We start from the raw sequence: 16,628 nt of genomic DNA, 5'->3' as shown, positions 1-16,628 counted from the left end.
CAGGAAAGAAACAAATGTCCCAGCTCAAAAGGAGTCAGACAGAAGTAATTCTCCCATATTTGTGGGAGGGTGAGCCTGTTCACACTTTCACCTGATTGGATGCAGCCCACACACATTAGGGAGGATAATCTGCTTTACTCAGTCTACTGATTCAAATGTTAGTCTTACCCAGAAAACCCTCACAGACACACACAGAATAGCGTGGGACCGCACATCGGGACCCCGCTGTGCCCCGGTCAAGTTGACACAGAAAATTAACCGGGACAGCCCAGGAGGAAAAGGAGAGTGGCGAACACATGATATTTTCTTCCACAGAAGAGGGCTAGACGGCAGGGAAGGCTGGTTCGATGTAGAAGGAAAGTCACCTATAGGGGGGCAGGGCCCAGAATGGGGAGCACATCCTTGAAGGGCCTTCTCAGCTCTAGGCCCACACAAGCCTTGGAGGAGGGCAACACACAACAGAAATGTGTGTTTTGTCAGCGCCAGGCCTGGGGCCTCCCACCTTCCTGCAATGGAAGACACTAGTGAGAACATTTTGCCCATTTGATGGTTTTATTAGCTCCTATGACACAGGTAGGACTTGAAGAGTTGCACACAAAGGGAGTAGGGTTGCTCAGCTCCCCCAGGAAAGGCTTGGGAGGGACTCTTTCTATGTGGCAAAGTTTCTTGCTCACTCCTGAGGGGTGAGCCTGACCCCATATTCCCAGGAAACCTAATGAGCATGCTCCTCAGAGAGGAGGCCAGAATTTGGGGTGGGGAGAAGTTGAAACCCCAGAAAATCGGGCATGGATGTGGGAGCAAGGGTCAGAGATAACACAAATTAACTCCTCACACACACTGAAACGCCAGAAGGAGCCCACGAGCCCAGGCTCTTCCCCTTTGTGTCTCGATTGTCCAGGCCAATGGAGCAGGCCTTGGCCGACAGTTTAACGTTGATGGTCCTCTCAAATCTTTATTGAAACAAGAAAACATCGTTTGATCACATCTTCTGGTGGGAAGAATGCATGTGTATCTATATATGGGCGCTGAGAAACAACCAAGGATATAAAATAAAATATCAACTGTAGTTTTTTATTTAATTAAATTAATCAATTATTTGCTTGTTTGTTTTTAAGTTTATTTATTTATTTTGGGGCACCTGGGCGGCTCAGTTGGTTAAACATCTAACTTCAGCTCAGGTCTTGATCTCACAGTTTGTGAGTTTGAGCCCCACATTGGGCTCTGTGCTGACAGCTCAGAGCTTGGAGCCTGCCTCGGATTCTGTGTTTCCCTCTCTCGGTGTCCCTCCCTGACTCGCACCCTTTCTCTCTCTCTCTTAAAAATAAATGAACATTTAAAGAAATATTTTTAAGTTTATTTGTTTATGTTGAGAGAGACAAAGACAACCTGAGTGGGAGACGGGCAGAGAGAGAGAGTGAGAATCCCAAGGAGGCTCCACTCTTCCAGTGCAAAGCCCGATGAGGGGACTTGAACTCTCAAAACTGTAAAATCATGACCTGAGCCGAAACCAAGAGTCGGATGCTTAACCAACTGAGCCACCCAAGCACCCCTTAACTCTAATTTTTTAAAAGTTAATTTGAAAATCCTTGTAGATGCCCCAACAGCACACTTTCTTCCATCCCGTATAACCAGAGCTCCTGTCTGGCTGATGAAGGCAAGACCCAGCCATCTTCAGCTTTCACTCCTGAGTTAGAAGAGCTCATCTCAGGGCCATAGGAGGCCAGGAACAATGGGTACCATGACCACTAGCCACGTTGCAGTCCAGGCTACTCCAGTGGATCTGCCTGAAAGAGAAAGAAAATGCCAAACAGTTAGGTGTCTAGAGTTCAGGGAGGGAAGGATTACTTCCCCTCTCTGTTTTTCCACCCCACTCACCATCTGCACCTACTAAGAGGAAAAAAGAGAAAGGGAAGAGAGAAGAGAAGGGAAGAGAAGAGAAGGGGTAAGAACAGAGGGGAGGAGGGAGCAGAAAATTAAAAGACAAAGAGAATGGGTGATAAATTAGGGATGCTTTTCTAGAATAATTTGGGTGGCTAACAAGTGACTAGAGTGGTTTAGCACTTCCAAAATAAAAAGGGCTATATTATTGTTTTCCTCCTCTCTGTAGATGAGCGGTCACCCTCATTTTATAAAGGACAGGGGCTGTGTTTCTTCCTTTTTCTGGCTCTCAGGCTGTGCTGGTGATATGAAGGTAGTCTCACGGCCAGACCCCAAACTGTCCCATCAGGTCTGTGGTGGCAGGAGAGACTAGCAGAGGCATGGCCAGTCAGTTGGGAAGAATGAAGAAGTATACAGTGTCCATAGTCTGCATGTGGGAGCAGAGGTGAAGAAATCAGTACAGGTGGGAGAGTAGACCGGGTCCAGGAGGACCGTGAAAGAGCAGTGTCTCCGAGGGCCATGGTCCCTGGTGCCTGACAGGAAACTCAGGTAAATGTTGGCACCACGGGCGTGAGTTATTCTGGAAGGATATGGATATGGATATAGATTCTCAGGGATGTGGTTTCAGAGGTATGGAAAGTACAGGACCCAGAATGCTGGAGATAGTAATTCAAATTTATTAAGGGGTCCCCCAAACTCCTAGTATCTCCAGAATTGAAGGAACTGGGCGTAATTTAAGTACCATTCATTGAAGACTCATCAGGCACTGTGCTAGGCAGGTTATCTGTACTATCTCATTTAATCCTTACACAGCATGAGATAAGGATTACTATTTTGTCTGTTTCTTAGGAAGGACACGACTTGGCGAAGGACGTGACTTGGAGAAGCGAAGTAACTTGCTTCACTAGTAAGTGACAATTCCGGGATTCACCCCAGGTGTCTGACTCTAAAGCCTACGAGCTTACTGCCTGATCCCAGCTACCACTCTATGGGACTTGCGTAGGCTTGATAGAGAGCCAAGAGAGATGCTCAAGTGAATGGATCCTCCCAAGAGACAGAGGATCTGAAACATGAAACCCAGAGTCTGTCTTTCTAAAGAGCAGAGAGTCTCTACCTTAGGGTAAGGCCCTCGTTCCTGTTTACCGCCTGTTCTGGCTTGTGCTCATCTACCCGGCCCTTCTTGCCTTTGTTAATTTAGGCCGTCTCCCAGAAACCCCTCTATGCACCTGCTCAACTGGGTCTGGTCTGCTCTCCCACTTGCTGACATCTGATTGTCCTACAATTCCCCAGACCTCAGATTCTAGGACCCTGCATTGTTAGAGCTGGGTAGGAGTGTCAGCCCCCCTTTGCAAGCAAGGACGATAAGCTCCACAAAAGCCAGGCGAGCTTGCTGAGAGGCGGTGGCAGAGCCCGGGGTAGAACCCGTCTCCCAGGTCTCACAGATGCCTTTGGGATTCTCCACCCAAGCAGGATGCTGAATAGGATTCCCACAGCTTTCTTGAATCAAGAGCAAACTAGTTACCCGTACCCCGCCTCGGCTCCCTTGGGAATATTTCTTACCCAGACTACAGGGTAAAGTGAAGTAGACTGTGTCATTCTTGCTGCTCACAGCATTGCTGACTTGGCAGGTGTAACTCCTGGAGTAATTCTGTGGATTAACGGTGATTTCAAGCACATTACTATGGATCTCCTTTGGAAATGGTCTCGAGTCCCCATACCAGCTTACAGACAGGCCTTCGGTCCCACATGACAGTTTCAGATGACATCTGTTGCTCTCTTCCTGTGTCTTCTCAAACTTTATGACAGGTTTAGGTACTGGATCTGAAGACGAGGAGGATGTTGTAAGATGAGACGATGGGTTTATGCGTTTATGAGGCGCTGATGCTACAAGCGTTTGGCTAACAAAATACAAAGGGAGCTAGGTAGGGACAGGAAGTGGTGTCATGGAGAAGAGGCCCCTACAGAGGGAGCCAGTGAGCAGCTTTGACGTCTGGAGGCTCAGACCGGAAGGGCTGCTCCTTAGGGGTGACACTAAAATGGATACGGTATGTATGTTGGGGGTGGGGGAAGCCACGCCCCCAGAACCAAAATGGGGTTATGACTATGTGTGGGCCGGAAAGGACAGCAGAGATTGGTTGGCATCAGACTTGGTATCCCAACTGTCTGAGCTCCTTGGGGATCCTTCTCCAGCACCAGCCCGGAGTTGGCATCTTGGCCCATCTGTCCTTCCAGAGCACGTGGGCTCAGATTCAGCAAGAGTCCTGGGGTAAGAGGTGCCACCCGGCACACTGCAAAGCCCTTTCCTGGACCCTGGCAGAGCTACAGAGAAGAGCCTCATGTAACTCCCAGCACGCATAAGCCATGATGCACAGCATTGTATCCGTTATCTTTGGTATCTCGGGGTTTAGTACAGTGCCTGCCACATAGCAGGAATTCCGTAAGCATGTGACAAAAGGACGGGTGGATGGATGGATGGATGGAGTAGTTATGAGATACAAAGGACAAAACAGTAGCTTTGGAGTGAGACCAGCCTGGGTCCTGGCTCTCGTGGAGTGACATCATCAAGATAATTAACCCCTCAACTTTCCTTCCCACTGGTAAACTGACTCCACCTCATAGCACAATGTTAGTGAGATGAAATGGCATCCTCCAGGGGGAAGTGCTTTCTGCAGGGCACAAGTGTTATATGCGTGTTGGAGGTCACATCATCATTACTGCTGTCATCCTGCCCCCAGAGGGGCTAAAAAGTAATCTCAGCATCTGTTCCTTCCTTTGCCATGGCCCCTTTACCTGAGACCCGCTGGCGCCTTTCCATTCCGGCCATGGATGAAACCCCTGCAAAGTCAGTGCCGCTCAGGTGTCAAAGGATTAAATGCGTCAGAGAATTGACGAGCCCAGAGCTTGCCTCTGGCTGCAAGGGTGTGGGGTGAGATGGGAGGGTTCTGCCTGTCTGGTCTCCCTGACTCTAGGCCCATCTCCAGTGTGAAATCCCCCTCAGATTGCTGGACTTCCCCTGCACATTTTCATAATGTTTTTTGGCATTTCCTGTGGTCTAGCCTTGTCTTCCATATCGTCCACATTTTACACGCCGAGAAGCATGCACTGGGGCACTTTGTGGATGGGATTTTTTGAGCCAGCAGAGAGGCTGCCTCTAAGATGCCCCCCTTGAGCTATCAGAAATTCAAGGTCTGTACTGAAGAATGAGTTTCCTGATGGTCTTATCTTCAGACACACGCGCTTACCTCACACCAGCTTTGGGAATTTAAAATATTCAGAAATGTTGCAAGCTGATTATGAAACCATTAGGAACTTGGAATTGGCCGTGGGGGGACTATTTACCACAGAAATTGGTAAATGATACAAATTTGGGCTTTTTCTTAAGACCACTGTAAGAGACTTTGACTCTTTCCTGTTCCCAGAACCTTCAAAAACCTCCCAAATTTTCAGGCTCATGTGACTTAGAGGAAGTGAGAAAGAAGGGGCCTCCAGCCTCTTAGAACAGGGACGGTTGAGCTGGTGGGACCTGATTGTACATGACACTCTTCATTTACACTGTTTCGGGGGAGAAAGAACATTACAGACATATTCTGAGTATTTTCTAGAGATTTTGTATTTATATTTTTGGTAATTATCTGGTGGAAGGAAACTGCATGATAAAATGATTTGGTTTGGAAAGGAATCCTTGTTTTCATTTTTTGATGTTTTACTCTCATTATTGACTTTGGTTCTCACGACATCCTAAAAGCAAGATATAATTATCCTCATAATATGGGGACTCCACAGCTCTCAGGTCTCACCTGTCTGGGAAGTCTGCCCTGCCCCTCTTCTCTAATAATTGCTTACCTCAACACCAGGGAGGAGTCCCCAGGAGCCATGTTTCTGCTTTATAGCCTGACCCTTCGGGCCGTAAATGTTTTCATCAGATACACGTATCTGAACCAACTTGGGCTAATCAGTTTCTCTCTTTAAATTCTGAGAATTTAGGGGTGCCTGGGTGACTCGGTCGATTAAGTGGCTCTTGATTTCAGCTCAGGTCATGATCTCTCAGTTCGTGAGATCAAGCCCCATGTTGGGCTCTGTGCTAACAGTGTAGAGCCTGCTTGGGATTCTCTCTCTCCCTCTCTTTCTGCCCCTCCCTGCTCATGCTCTCTCTTTCTCTCAAAATAAATAAATAAACTTTAAAAAATAAATAAATTCAGGGGCGCCTGGGTGGCTCAGTTGGTTGAGCGACCGATTTCGGCTCAGGTCATGATCTCACGGTCTGTGAGTTCGAGCCCCGTGTCGGGCTCTGTGCTGACGGCTCAGAGCCTGGAGCCTGCTTCGGATTCTGTGTCTCCCTCTCTCTCTGCCTCTCCCCCACTCATGCTCTACCCCTGTCTCAGAAATAAATAAATATTAAAAAAATAATAATAATAAATAAATTCTGATAACTTAAACCAAAAGTTACAAAAGTCTAGGCCTTGAGAGTAAGTCATGTAAATGGCAGGGATCCAGAGGCCTAGTCTACAGATTCCTGAGGGTGGGGACGCTAGACTGGCCTCATTCTTCCTCCTGTTCAGCCCTTCCTGCCTCTTTTAGGTCCCTTGAATTGCTTTAAATAGGTCTAGTTTCTTTAATAGACTTTTTTTTTTTTTTTTTTGCCAAATTTATATCAAACTAGTTTCTGCTACTTTGCCATCAAAAGAAATTTACCTAATATGGTGATGTTAAGATCTTTCTCCAAAGGTCACAGAGCTAGTAAGTGGGCTAGTAACCGGAGTTTAACCCAGGTTTGTCTGCTTCCAAATATAATATTAGTCCTTATTCCACATGTACCAGTTAGGCTGGAGCTACGAGTGGAAGTTTTTGTCCCATCCATTCTGAAAGGTAAACAGCCTTGCTTTAACATTCCCTGCCCCATTCTGTATCTCTTGTACCTTTCTCCTTGAGTCTGATGAAGTCTGTGTTCAGGTATATCATTAAGATAAGCTCAGAACTGATTTGGGTTGATCACAGAAGAGCGTGAAGAGAAGAGAGAAGAAACCATTTCTGTGGTTTTCCCTCTCTTCACAGTTTTAAATGTCCCCAAGGCTCTCAGTTTGGGTTCTGCCGGCCCAGGCTCACTCCCCAGAGGAACGGGCTCCGGGAGAAATGAATTAAGCCTGTCCTGAAGTTCCTCCTCCCAGAGAGGGTCCCCATGAGCCCAGGGAAACCTCCCAGTGGTCCATCTGGGGCCCTGGAGTGGGGCTCCCCAAACTCACCCAACACCTCCAGTGAGATGTACTTAGATATCTCTCTCCCAGACTCCTTCAACACCTTCAGGATGTAGGTGCTGCTGTCCTCCTTCTGGACATTATAGATGAAGAGTGTGTGGTCAACACCAAGACGGACCCTGTCCTTAAACTGAGACTTGAAGTATTTGGGGGCTTTGGACTCCTGTTCTACAATCTTCTGGTTGTCGTTGTAAAACCAGGCTAATTGTTTGTAGTCAGGAGTCACATTGGAGATTTTCAGAGTCACGTTGCTGCCAGAGATGACAGTCATTTGATCTGAAGCATCTGTGAATGAAAGTGAGAGCCGTCTTAGAGAGGGCAGAGCGGCCCGGAGGCCCAGGCTTTGGCCTGAGGGGTGGGACAGGGAAGAAGGATGGGGTTTCTGCTTGGAAGCGGTGAGTATGGTTTTCACTAGGAGGCCTGGCCCCCGATCCAGAATTCAGTGAAAGCTGCAGCTTGAGGAATGGGCAATGGGAAGTTGCCGATAATTCACCTAGTTCTGCCCCAGACCAGACAGAAAAATGTCACTGAGGCTGGCCTCCGCTCTCTCCCTTGCTCTCATACCAGTAGATTTTCAAATAAAATGGTGACAAGTCACATCCCCTCTCTGGGCTTGTGTTCCCCGATCTTTCAGTTGAATTCTCTAGGAAGTAGGTGGGAAGTAAAGACACAAAGTTCGAAACGAATGAGAGTCAGAGCTGTTCAGTGTCAACGTATTCTAGAAGCATGAAGCCATTTCGTTCATGGCGAGATGATGCTAGTTTTCTGGCGTTCGTAATTTTTGTAGTATTTCTCAGCTTTGGGAAACTTGTGACACGTTGAGACTTCTTTTCTCATTCGAACTAACCTCATGTTTGTTCCTATCTGTGTTTGCTCTTCTGTTCTTTTTTCATGCGGGCACCCAAACCTTGTTTGGCTAAGGCAAGGAGAAGACAAGATGATAACCAGGAAGGTGCAAGAGGAAGGGGAGATCTGTTGACTCATTGTGGAGGGAGAAGAACAAAGTAGACAGATGTGGATAGATAGTTATCAGTATCTACCTATAGGCTGAGAAAAAGCAGTAGAAAGAACCTACTGGTAGAAGAAAGAGGGAGTACGATCTACATTAACTCTGGCCTCGTATTCCACCACGCAAAACCTCGGCTTGTTGTTGAACATTATGTAGATATCTCGCTGCTCGCTTTCCACAAGACTATCATTTCCAAAAGCACTCTCTTCAGCTCGTAAAAGATTAAAACTGCCTGTGTCCCCAGAGCTTTCAAGTTTCTATTCATTAGTTCTTCCAGGCATCCAGGTCTCCATTCAACAAACGTGTTTCGAGCACTTACTCTGTGCCTAGTGCCTCTGCAGACATACTTGGGCATTCATTTGCACGGCCCTTCTGATTGAGCCATTCCACACATTATGATCTCTGTGACATAATCAATTCAGGGCCAATAATGGTATTGGAACCACTGTATGCCTGGCACTGTGCGAGGCTCTGATATCAGCCATGCAGACAGGAACTCTGGTCTCTCGGGGTGTGCAGCAAATCAGGACACTGCCCCCAGGATTTTCAAATCGCCAGACATATGTCCTGGACTTGTTCTCATTCTGTTACTTGTTTCCACGTGAATTAATGGAAGTGGTGGCAAGAGAGAGCCTAGATCGATGTTTTTCAGACTTGGCACACTATTGGCATTTTAGGCCAGATCATTCCCTGTTGTAGGGCCTGTCCTGGTGCATTACAGGATGTTCAGCAGAATTCCTGGCCCCTGCCCGCTACATGCCAGCAGCACTTCTCCAGATGTGACAGTCAAAAGAGTCTCCAGATCCGGTCAAATGTCTCACCCCCATTCCAGCTGAGAGCTACTGGCCTGGGTCATCCTGGGCAGACTCTCCAACAAGGGTCAGACATACGCTCAGGAAGACGGCTCAACCCGCAATCAGCCACCACTTTATTTCTCGGTAAAGGTCTGAAAGGTCTCTCGATATGCACAAGAGATAACGCAAAACCGCACCACTGGCCTAGGACATGTGGTGATGAGACAGAAAGGACCCAGCACCTCTGTTGAAACAGAGAACTTCCCTAAAGTTTCCTTGGAGAAAGAGCAAAGGGGGTGAGTCCAATGAGAAAGAATGAAGACTATAGAGCACGTAGACTCAAGGTATGATCCGGGCCCAGTTATACCCTGCATCTTTCTCCTTGTGAGAATGGGTGTTGCTTTCTAAGGACAAGAAGATCATGTCTGGCAAGGGTATCCCCAACGTGCTCAAAAGAACTTCAAAATTTAGTGTGAAGGATGTAGAGAAACTGTAGCAGACACACAGTCGCGAATTTTGTGAGTTTCTCGAAGGCGAAGACCATGTCCTGCTCAATTTTAAATCCCCAAAATATTTGGTTGACATTTTGGTATTTAATACCCAACGGGTGGATGGATGGACGGACGGACGGACAGGACAAAATGTGTACATAAGTGCTCCCAGTTCACACATTGGGTTTCCTTTAACATTTTTTGAGAGACCGTAAGTAGAAATTTGAGTTACTGTTTAATTACTCGTAAGCAATGAACTGTGTTTCTTAAATATGATAGGTGCCCAAACTGGGCCAGTAGACTCCCGTCTTGTGGCTGGATCCTGATAAATGAATAAAAGATGGCTATTATGATGTAGAAAGCAGAGGAGTAGGGGAGGAGGTGCTTGGGACTTCTCAAAAAAAAAAAAAAAATCCAAAAACATAAAAACATAGAGCATTCAAGATTTCAGATACCAAAAATCAATGCAAAGCAGCTAAAAGAAACCTTGAAGTATAAAACCAGCAGCCTCAGATGGGCTGAGATCAGGCTTGAAAATAACAAGGGAAAGGAGAATTTTGTTTTGAACTAACTAATGAAAATGTGGCCTGGAAAAGCAACATAAACCTCAAGATAGCAGCAGTAGAAAGAATGCTTGATTGGCCATTTAAAAAGAAGTAAAAGATATTCTAGTCATCTAAAAGGCTTCTATAATTCATTCACAAGTTAAGGAAGAAATAAGGATTAATTTTACTAATATATAGATTGCAAAATTAAAGAAGTGTTGTAATACAATTTGGGGTATGAAGATGGCGGTTTAGTCTGATAATTGTCTACTAAATTCAGATAAACTGATCTTTCTTACCTATAATACACTTCTTAAGTATTCTTTCCATTTTTAAAGTACACTGACAAAATCTTGATTTGCCTTCCTCAAAATTACATGTGTTAGAAGATAGGGAAGTAACCGCAAAGAAGGCTACTATTTTGATTTAATTTTTTTTTTAAATTTAAACCTAAAACAAAGTTTTTATTTATTTGTTTTGAGAGAGAGAGAGGGAGAGAGCAGGCGAGGGACAGGAGAGAGGGAAAGAGAGAATCCCAAGCAGGTTCCGCATTGTCAGCATGGAGCCCGACGCAGGGCTCCATCCCATGACCCATGAGATCATGACCTAAGCCGACATCACGAATCGGACACACAACCGACTGAGCCACTGAGGCACCCCTATTTTGATTTAATTCTAACAGGAAAAAGTAGTTGGTTATGTCTCTGGATGCTGAGGATAAAGTACCTGTGTTTACATGTAGTTTACAATAGAAAATGAAGCAGCTCTTTCCTGTGCCAACCCAGATTTCTTGTCAGTACAGAAGCAAATTTAAAATGGGGAACACGGGGACTCAGACCAAAAGAATCATCATTTCATACCTAAGAGTCTGCTCTGGGAGGCAAAAGAGGCCCTACAGAGGAAGTTCTCTCCACTCTGAAGTCACATGGTTTCCAGCAAAATTATGAAGGAAGGAAAGAGGTGAGTTTTTAAGGTACTAATATGGAGTTATCACGAGCTCTCTGATAAGGTCAACCATTTTAAGCTATACAAACCTTTTAAGGAAGTAATTTCTAAAATTGAAGTGTAATTTACATACGACACTACGTTCGTTTCAGATGTACAATATAATAATGCCCGAATACTTCTTCGGAGGAATAGTGAGAAAGGCAATAGCTTACCTCTCGCTTCTCAGCTGACCTGGAAAGAAAAGTACTGGGAGGTTGAGTAGTTGTAACAGAAAGGAACGTTCGCTCGGTCCCGGAGCACGTGAGGGGAACCAGAACAAGCCCATGGCAGAGGAATGGCCTTTAACTCTTAACAACTAGATGTTGGGGGTTCCTTTGATACTGAGGCTCCCAAGGCTTCTGCTCAGATCCTCATTCACAGACCCTAGAGAGGGCAAGCTTTTTTTCCTACAATTTAGATCTCTCTTTGGGAATGACAATATCATTTATCTTTGCTCAGGACACAGCCCCTGGCTAGAGGTCTCAGAGAATGCCACAGGGAGCAGAGTGTGTAACTAGCAGAAAATGCGGCAGCTTTCAGTTTGGAGCTGATATTCAAAATGGAAAAAAAAAAAAAAAAAGGAGGGGGTGCCTGGGTGGCTCAGTCAGTTAAGCGTCCGACTTCGGTTCGGGTCATGATCTCTCGGTCAGTGGGTTCAAGCCCCGAGTCAGGCTCTGTACGAACAGCTCGGAGCCTGGAGCCTGCGTCGGATTCTGTGTCTCCCTCTTTCTCTCCGTCCCTCCCCGACTTGTACTCTGTGTGTGTGTCTCTCTCTCTCCCAAAAATAAAAAATAAAAACGTTTTGGAAAATAAATAAATAAATAAAAATTAATAAACACAAAATGAAAAAAAAAAAAAAGAAAAGAGAAAAGCAACAACAACAACAGAAAGCAAAACACCAGACCTTCCCAGACCTCGAGCCGTGGAACGAAATATAAGAAGCCTACTTCCCGGTCTCCCCAGGGCCCTGTTTTTGTCATGACCCCATAGGAAAAGAGAGAGCCTTATCTCCAAGGCTCAGGAAGTTTCTCCACGGTGCTGCTACCAACATAGGTGTACCTGCTGTGTGGAGACCACACTCCACTCCCGGGGTTAAGCCCCACCTCATACCCCCTTTTCCATCTCACCGTGCCTCCCATATACGATCACAGGCACACGACGCACGTAAAGTACCTTGAATGTTTGCCAGGAGCAAATGAGGCAGCAGTAGAAGTCCCAGAGGTATAAACCACTCCTGCCTTTGGGGACGCATGTTATGTCCCAGGAACGCTGAAGACAGGCCAGACCCCACGTTAGCAGCAGACCGAGGGCTCCAGAGCCCTTGAAATCATGGCCCAAGTTTAGAGGAAAACACCCACTTTTTGCTTTTACAAAAGCAGGCTCATGGGTGGAGTTTGGAGGTCAAAAACAGGAAGCCACCATATGTGACACACAGCGGTGAAGTGAGCTACTTTGAAGGCACAGTTGGTTCTGTTTTCTCGAGAGAGGATCCATAGCTACTACTGGGTTCTCAGAAGGGCCAGTGCTCAAAAATGATTAGGGTTCCCTGATAGAGAATATCTGCTTTTGGCTTCCCAGGCAGGAATCACCCCAATTAATCCAGAAGGTAAAATTAGTCAGGGCCCACCAAACCTGCAGGGGATTTCCGGCCGGGGCCACGTCTAAGTCATGAGAGGAGTAGGTCATATATAAGTGTCATTCAGGACAGAATGTCTGGGAAATCAGGTCCCCCATGCCCTAAGCCCCACCCTCAGGCTCTTCCTCCTTAAAGATAAAGTCACTGCTTGTACCTTTACATTAGCCTATCCACGGAACGTTAGTTGAAAAAGCAAGATCACTTGGTCCAAAAGGAGGGATTTCCCAGAAATTTCAGGCCCATCCCTCTTGAACCTAAATGAATTATTTGCCCATCTAGGGCCCTTTGGGGACCCATACAGCAAGCTACAGTCCCTAATACAGCTTATTTGTAACTATTTTTGAACTGGAGACGTTTCCAATTCAACAGAGAGGGCACCGATAAAAACATGGCTCGTCTCCATCTGCGAACTCCTCTGATGAAAGGAATTACCCTCCCCCAAAAGATCAGCTTGGGGAAAGTGAGTCAACTCAATACCTTAAACTACGGACGACACCCCATTCACTTGATCACATTGGAGCCCTGTGAGGTGAGAAGGACAGGCAGTATTGCCTGCATTTTATACTTGAGATTTTGAGTCAGAATAAGGTCATGGTTCAGCTCTCCTCCACCCCAGTCTTCTGCTCCTTCCCCAGTATGGGCTACAGGAAATCTGCGGACTAGAGAAGAGACGATGAGACGGGAGTAGAATGAGGGAACTTGAGGTGGACTTAGCTAGGGAAGATTTTAAACAGAACCATAAACAAAGTGCGTGGGAGGAGGAGGCAGAGTCACAAGGGCAGAGAAAGAGAAAAAGAAGGAAGCGAAAGAAACCACACGTGGGTGGGCTTTGCTCAGACCTGGACTCTCCAGAGAGTCTTCAAAAGAGCTACTGTTCCGTGTTTCTGTGTTTCTCGGAAGCATTTGAAGCTAACCCTGGGGGGGGGATAACAAGATTTATCCCCAACCTCCCTAGTTCCGGTAGGAGGCAGCACAACACTGCAGGTGTCCGCGTAGGCTCCAACTTGGGCACATCCCAAGGAGACTAGGAGAGCAGGGGACCCAGGACAATATCCTCACCTAAGAGGTGAGCAGAAGAAAAGGACCCTAAAGACGAAAATGAGAAGGATCCACCATGGACAGAGGGAAGTCTACGAGAAAGTGATGTTTCAAAAACTCTATCCGGATTAGCAGAAACTGTACTCATTGTATTTAATAATTGTGTGCTCACTAGTGACCTTAATCTTGGTGAGAGCCATTTTGGGGAGCAGAGACCAGATTCTCCTCTCCTCTTCTCCCTTCTCCTTTTTCCTTCTATCTATCAGATATTCCTTTTTTTTAAAGATTTTTTTAAATTTTTTAAATTTTTTTAAATTTTATTTTATTTTGGAAAGAAAGAGAGAGCAGGGAAAAGGGACAGAGGACGAGAGAGAGACAATCTTAAGCAGACTCCAAGACCAATGACCCTGGGATCACAACCCAAGCTGAAATCAAGAGTCAGATGCTCAATCAAATGAGCCACCCAGTCACCCCTATTAGATATCTCTTGGGCTACATCTGAAGTTGTACAAATGAAAGCTATACATCTGTCTGCTCTCTTTAAATTTTTTTTTCTAATGTTTATTTATTTTTGAGACAGAGAGAGACAGAGCATGAATGGGGGAGGGTCAGAGAGAGAGGGAGACACAGAATCTGAAACAGGTTCCAGGCTCTGAGCTGTCCGCACAGAGCCCAACACGGGGCTCGAACTCACGGACCACGAGATCATGACCTGAGCTGAAGTCGGACGCCTAGCCAGCTGAGCCACCCAGGCGCCCCTACACCTGCCTGCTCTTAAGCAGCTCACGGTCTCATGTGTAAATATGGTTTTGAAATGGAGAATAATGGGACCACATGGATGGACCACCCAACACAAACTGTGTGATCGGGGGAAGCTGCTGGGAAACAGACAATAGGTGTGACTCCTTTGAAGAGCAAGGGAGTGTGTTACATAAGGAAGAGGAATATGATAACATCTGCGAAGGCAGAGAACGTGGCTAGATTGGGAAACTGAGGATATGTTGTGTGACTGAAACAAACAAAAAAAAGGAAACCAGGTCCAGATCAATAAGGCTTTTGTGTGTGTGGTCAGGAGTTTGGGTTTTATCCCGACCCCTTTCAAGGAGAAGTAAGTAAAGGATTTGGGCTGATGGATGATGTGCTTCATTCCACGGATTAGAAAGAACGCTGATGAAGAGGAGGATGAGATTAGAAGTAAGGAGATGTTAGGAGATTCCAGCTACACAATAATGAAGGACTCGGCAGCAGCAGCAGCAGTAGAGTGGGTGATGGGAAGAAGTCAGAATCAGCAGAAGTCCATACCTGGTTTTTTAGCGGGAGAAGGAGGAGGGAAAGGGAAAAGAAAGAGCCGATTGTCGGCTTGGGGGACTAAATTGGTGGGTGGGACATGAAAGATAAGTTCAGTTTGGGATATGTTGTGATTAAGATGTCTGAAACAGAGTCGAATATGTGTACCTGGGGCTCAAGAGAGAGATCTGAGCTACCTCCCAGAAATGTGAATAGTCAGCACACAAATTGTGGTGGAAAATCCTATCATGTACAAGAAGGATCTCTCTTGGGAGGAATACGTAAAGTGAAAAGGAGATTGAGCAGGGAATTCCCCATGTCTTAGTCCATCCAGGCTACTGTAACAAAAATACCAAAGCCTGGGAGACTTGCACAATAAATATCTACTTCTCATACCCTGGAGGCTGGGAAGTCCAAGATCAAGGCACCAACAGATTCAGTATCTGGGAGGGCCCACTTACTAGTTCATAAATGGCCATCTTCTCATCGTGTCCTCGTGTGGTAGAAGGAAGGACGGAGCTGAAAGGACGGAGCTCTCTGGGGCCTCTTTTAAAAGACACTAACCTGGGGTCTTTTGTGGTTCCATGCAGATTTCAGGATTGTTTCTTCTAGCTTTAAGAAGAATGCGAGTGCAATTTTGATTGGGATTGCATTGAATGTGTAGATTGCTTTCAGTAGCATTGACATTTTAACAATACTTATTCTTCTAGTCCATGAGCGTGGAATGTTTTTCCATTTCTTTGTGTCTTCTTCAATTCCCTTCGTAAGTTTTCTATAGTTTTCAGCCTACAGATCTTTTACATCTTTGGTTACGTTTATTCCTAAGTATTTTGTGGTTCTTGGTGTAATTATAAACGGGATCGATTCCTTGATTTCTCTTTCTGTTGCTTCATTATTGGTGTATAGAAATGCAACTGATTTCTGTACATTGATTTTGTATCCTGCGACTTTGCTGAATTCATATATCAGTTCCGGCAGCTTTTTGGTGGAGTCTTCCGGGTTTTCCATGTAGAGTATCATGTTGACAAAGCAGGAAAGAGTATCCAATGGAAATAAGTCTCTTTAGCAAGTGGTTTTGGGAGACATGGACAGCAACATGCAGAAGAATGAAACTAGACCACTTTCTTACACCAGACACAAAAATAAACTCAAAATGGACAAAAGACCTAAATACGAGACAGGAAACCATCAAAACCCTAGAGGAGAAAACAGGCAACAACCTCTTTGACCTCAGCCACAGCCATTTCTTGCTCGACATGTCTCCAAATGCAAGGGAATTAAAAGCAAAAATAAACTATGGGGACCTCATCAAGATAAAAAGCTGCTGCACTGCAAAGGAAACAATCAACAAAACTAAAAGGCAACCAACGCAATGGGAAAAGATATTTGCAAATGGCATATCGGATAGAGGGTTAGTATCCAAAATCTATAAAGAACTTACCAAACTCAACACCCAAAAAACAAATAATCCAGTGAATAAATAGAAGACATGAATAGACACTTCTCCAAAGAAGACATCCAGATGGCTAACGGACACATGAAAAAATGCTCAACATCACTCCTCATCAGGGAAATACAAATCAAAACTACATCGAGGTACCACCTCAAACCGGTCACAGTAACTAAAATTAACAACTCAGGACAACAGATGTTGACAAGGATGTGGAGAAACGAGAACCCTCTTGCACTGTTGGTGGGAATGCAAACTGGG

General features: G+C 45.6%; 1 protein-coding gene across 1 annotated transcript; it reads right to left on the bottom strand.

Moving 5' to 3' along the window:
• Positions 1 to 1,050: 1,050 nt before the first annotated feature.
• On the bottom strand, positions 1,051 to 12,317 carry CD48 (CD48 molecule). The gene is made up of 4 exons (XM_060644528.3): positions 12,130 to 12,317; positions 7,119 to 7,415; positions 3,439 to 3,699; positions 1,051 to 1,784 (listed from the first exon to the last, which is right to left on the bottom strand). The coding sequence occupies exons 1-4, from the start codon at positions 12,206 to 12,208 to the stop codon at positions 1,705 to 1,707; spliced, it is 717 nt and encodes a 238-aa protein (XP_060500511.1). The 5' UTR covers positions 12,209 to 12,317; the 3' UTR covers positions 1,051 to 1,704.
• Between the last annotated feature and the right edge of the window lie 4,311 nt (positions 12,318 to 16,628).

Source organism: Panthera onca, chromosome F1 (genome assembly GCF_046562875.1).
Source record: "Panthera onca isolate mPanOnc1 chromosome F1, mPanOnc1 haplotype 2, whole genome shotgun sequence".
Taxonomy (NCBI): Eukaryota; Metazoa; Chordata; class Mammalia; order Carnivora; family Felidae; genus Panthera; species Panthera onca.
The sequence above is the reverse complement of the archived record's forward strand: the minus strand, read 5'-3'. Positions and strand labels throughout refer to the sequence as shown.

Coding starts and splice junctions, on each gene's coding strand:
- CD48 (XM_060644528.3), bottom strand. CDS start 12,208: ATGCGTCCCCAAAGGCAGGAGTGGTTTATACCTCTGGGACTTCTACTG. Junction 3,700..7,118: donor CATCTCACTGGAGGTGTTGG/GTGAGTTTGGGG, acceptor CCTCGTCTTCAG/ATCCAGTACCTAAACCTGTC. Junction 1,785..3,438: donor CACTTTACCCTGTAGTCTGG/GTAAGAAATATT, acceptor TTTCTCTTTCAG/GCAGATCCACTGGAGTAGCC.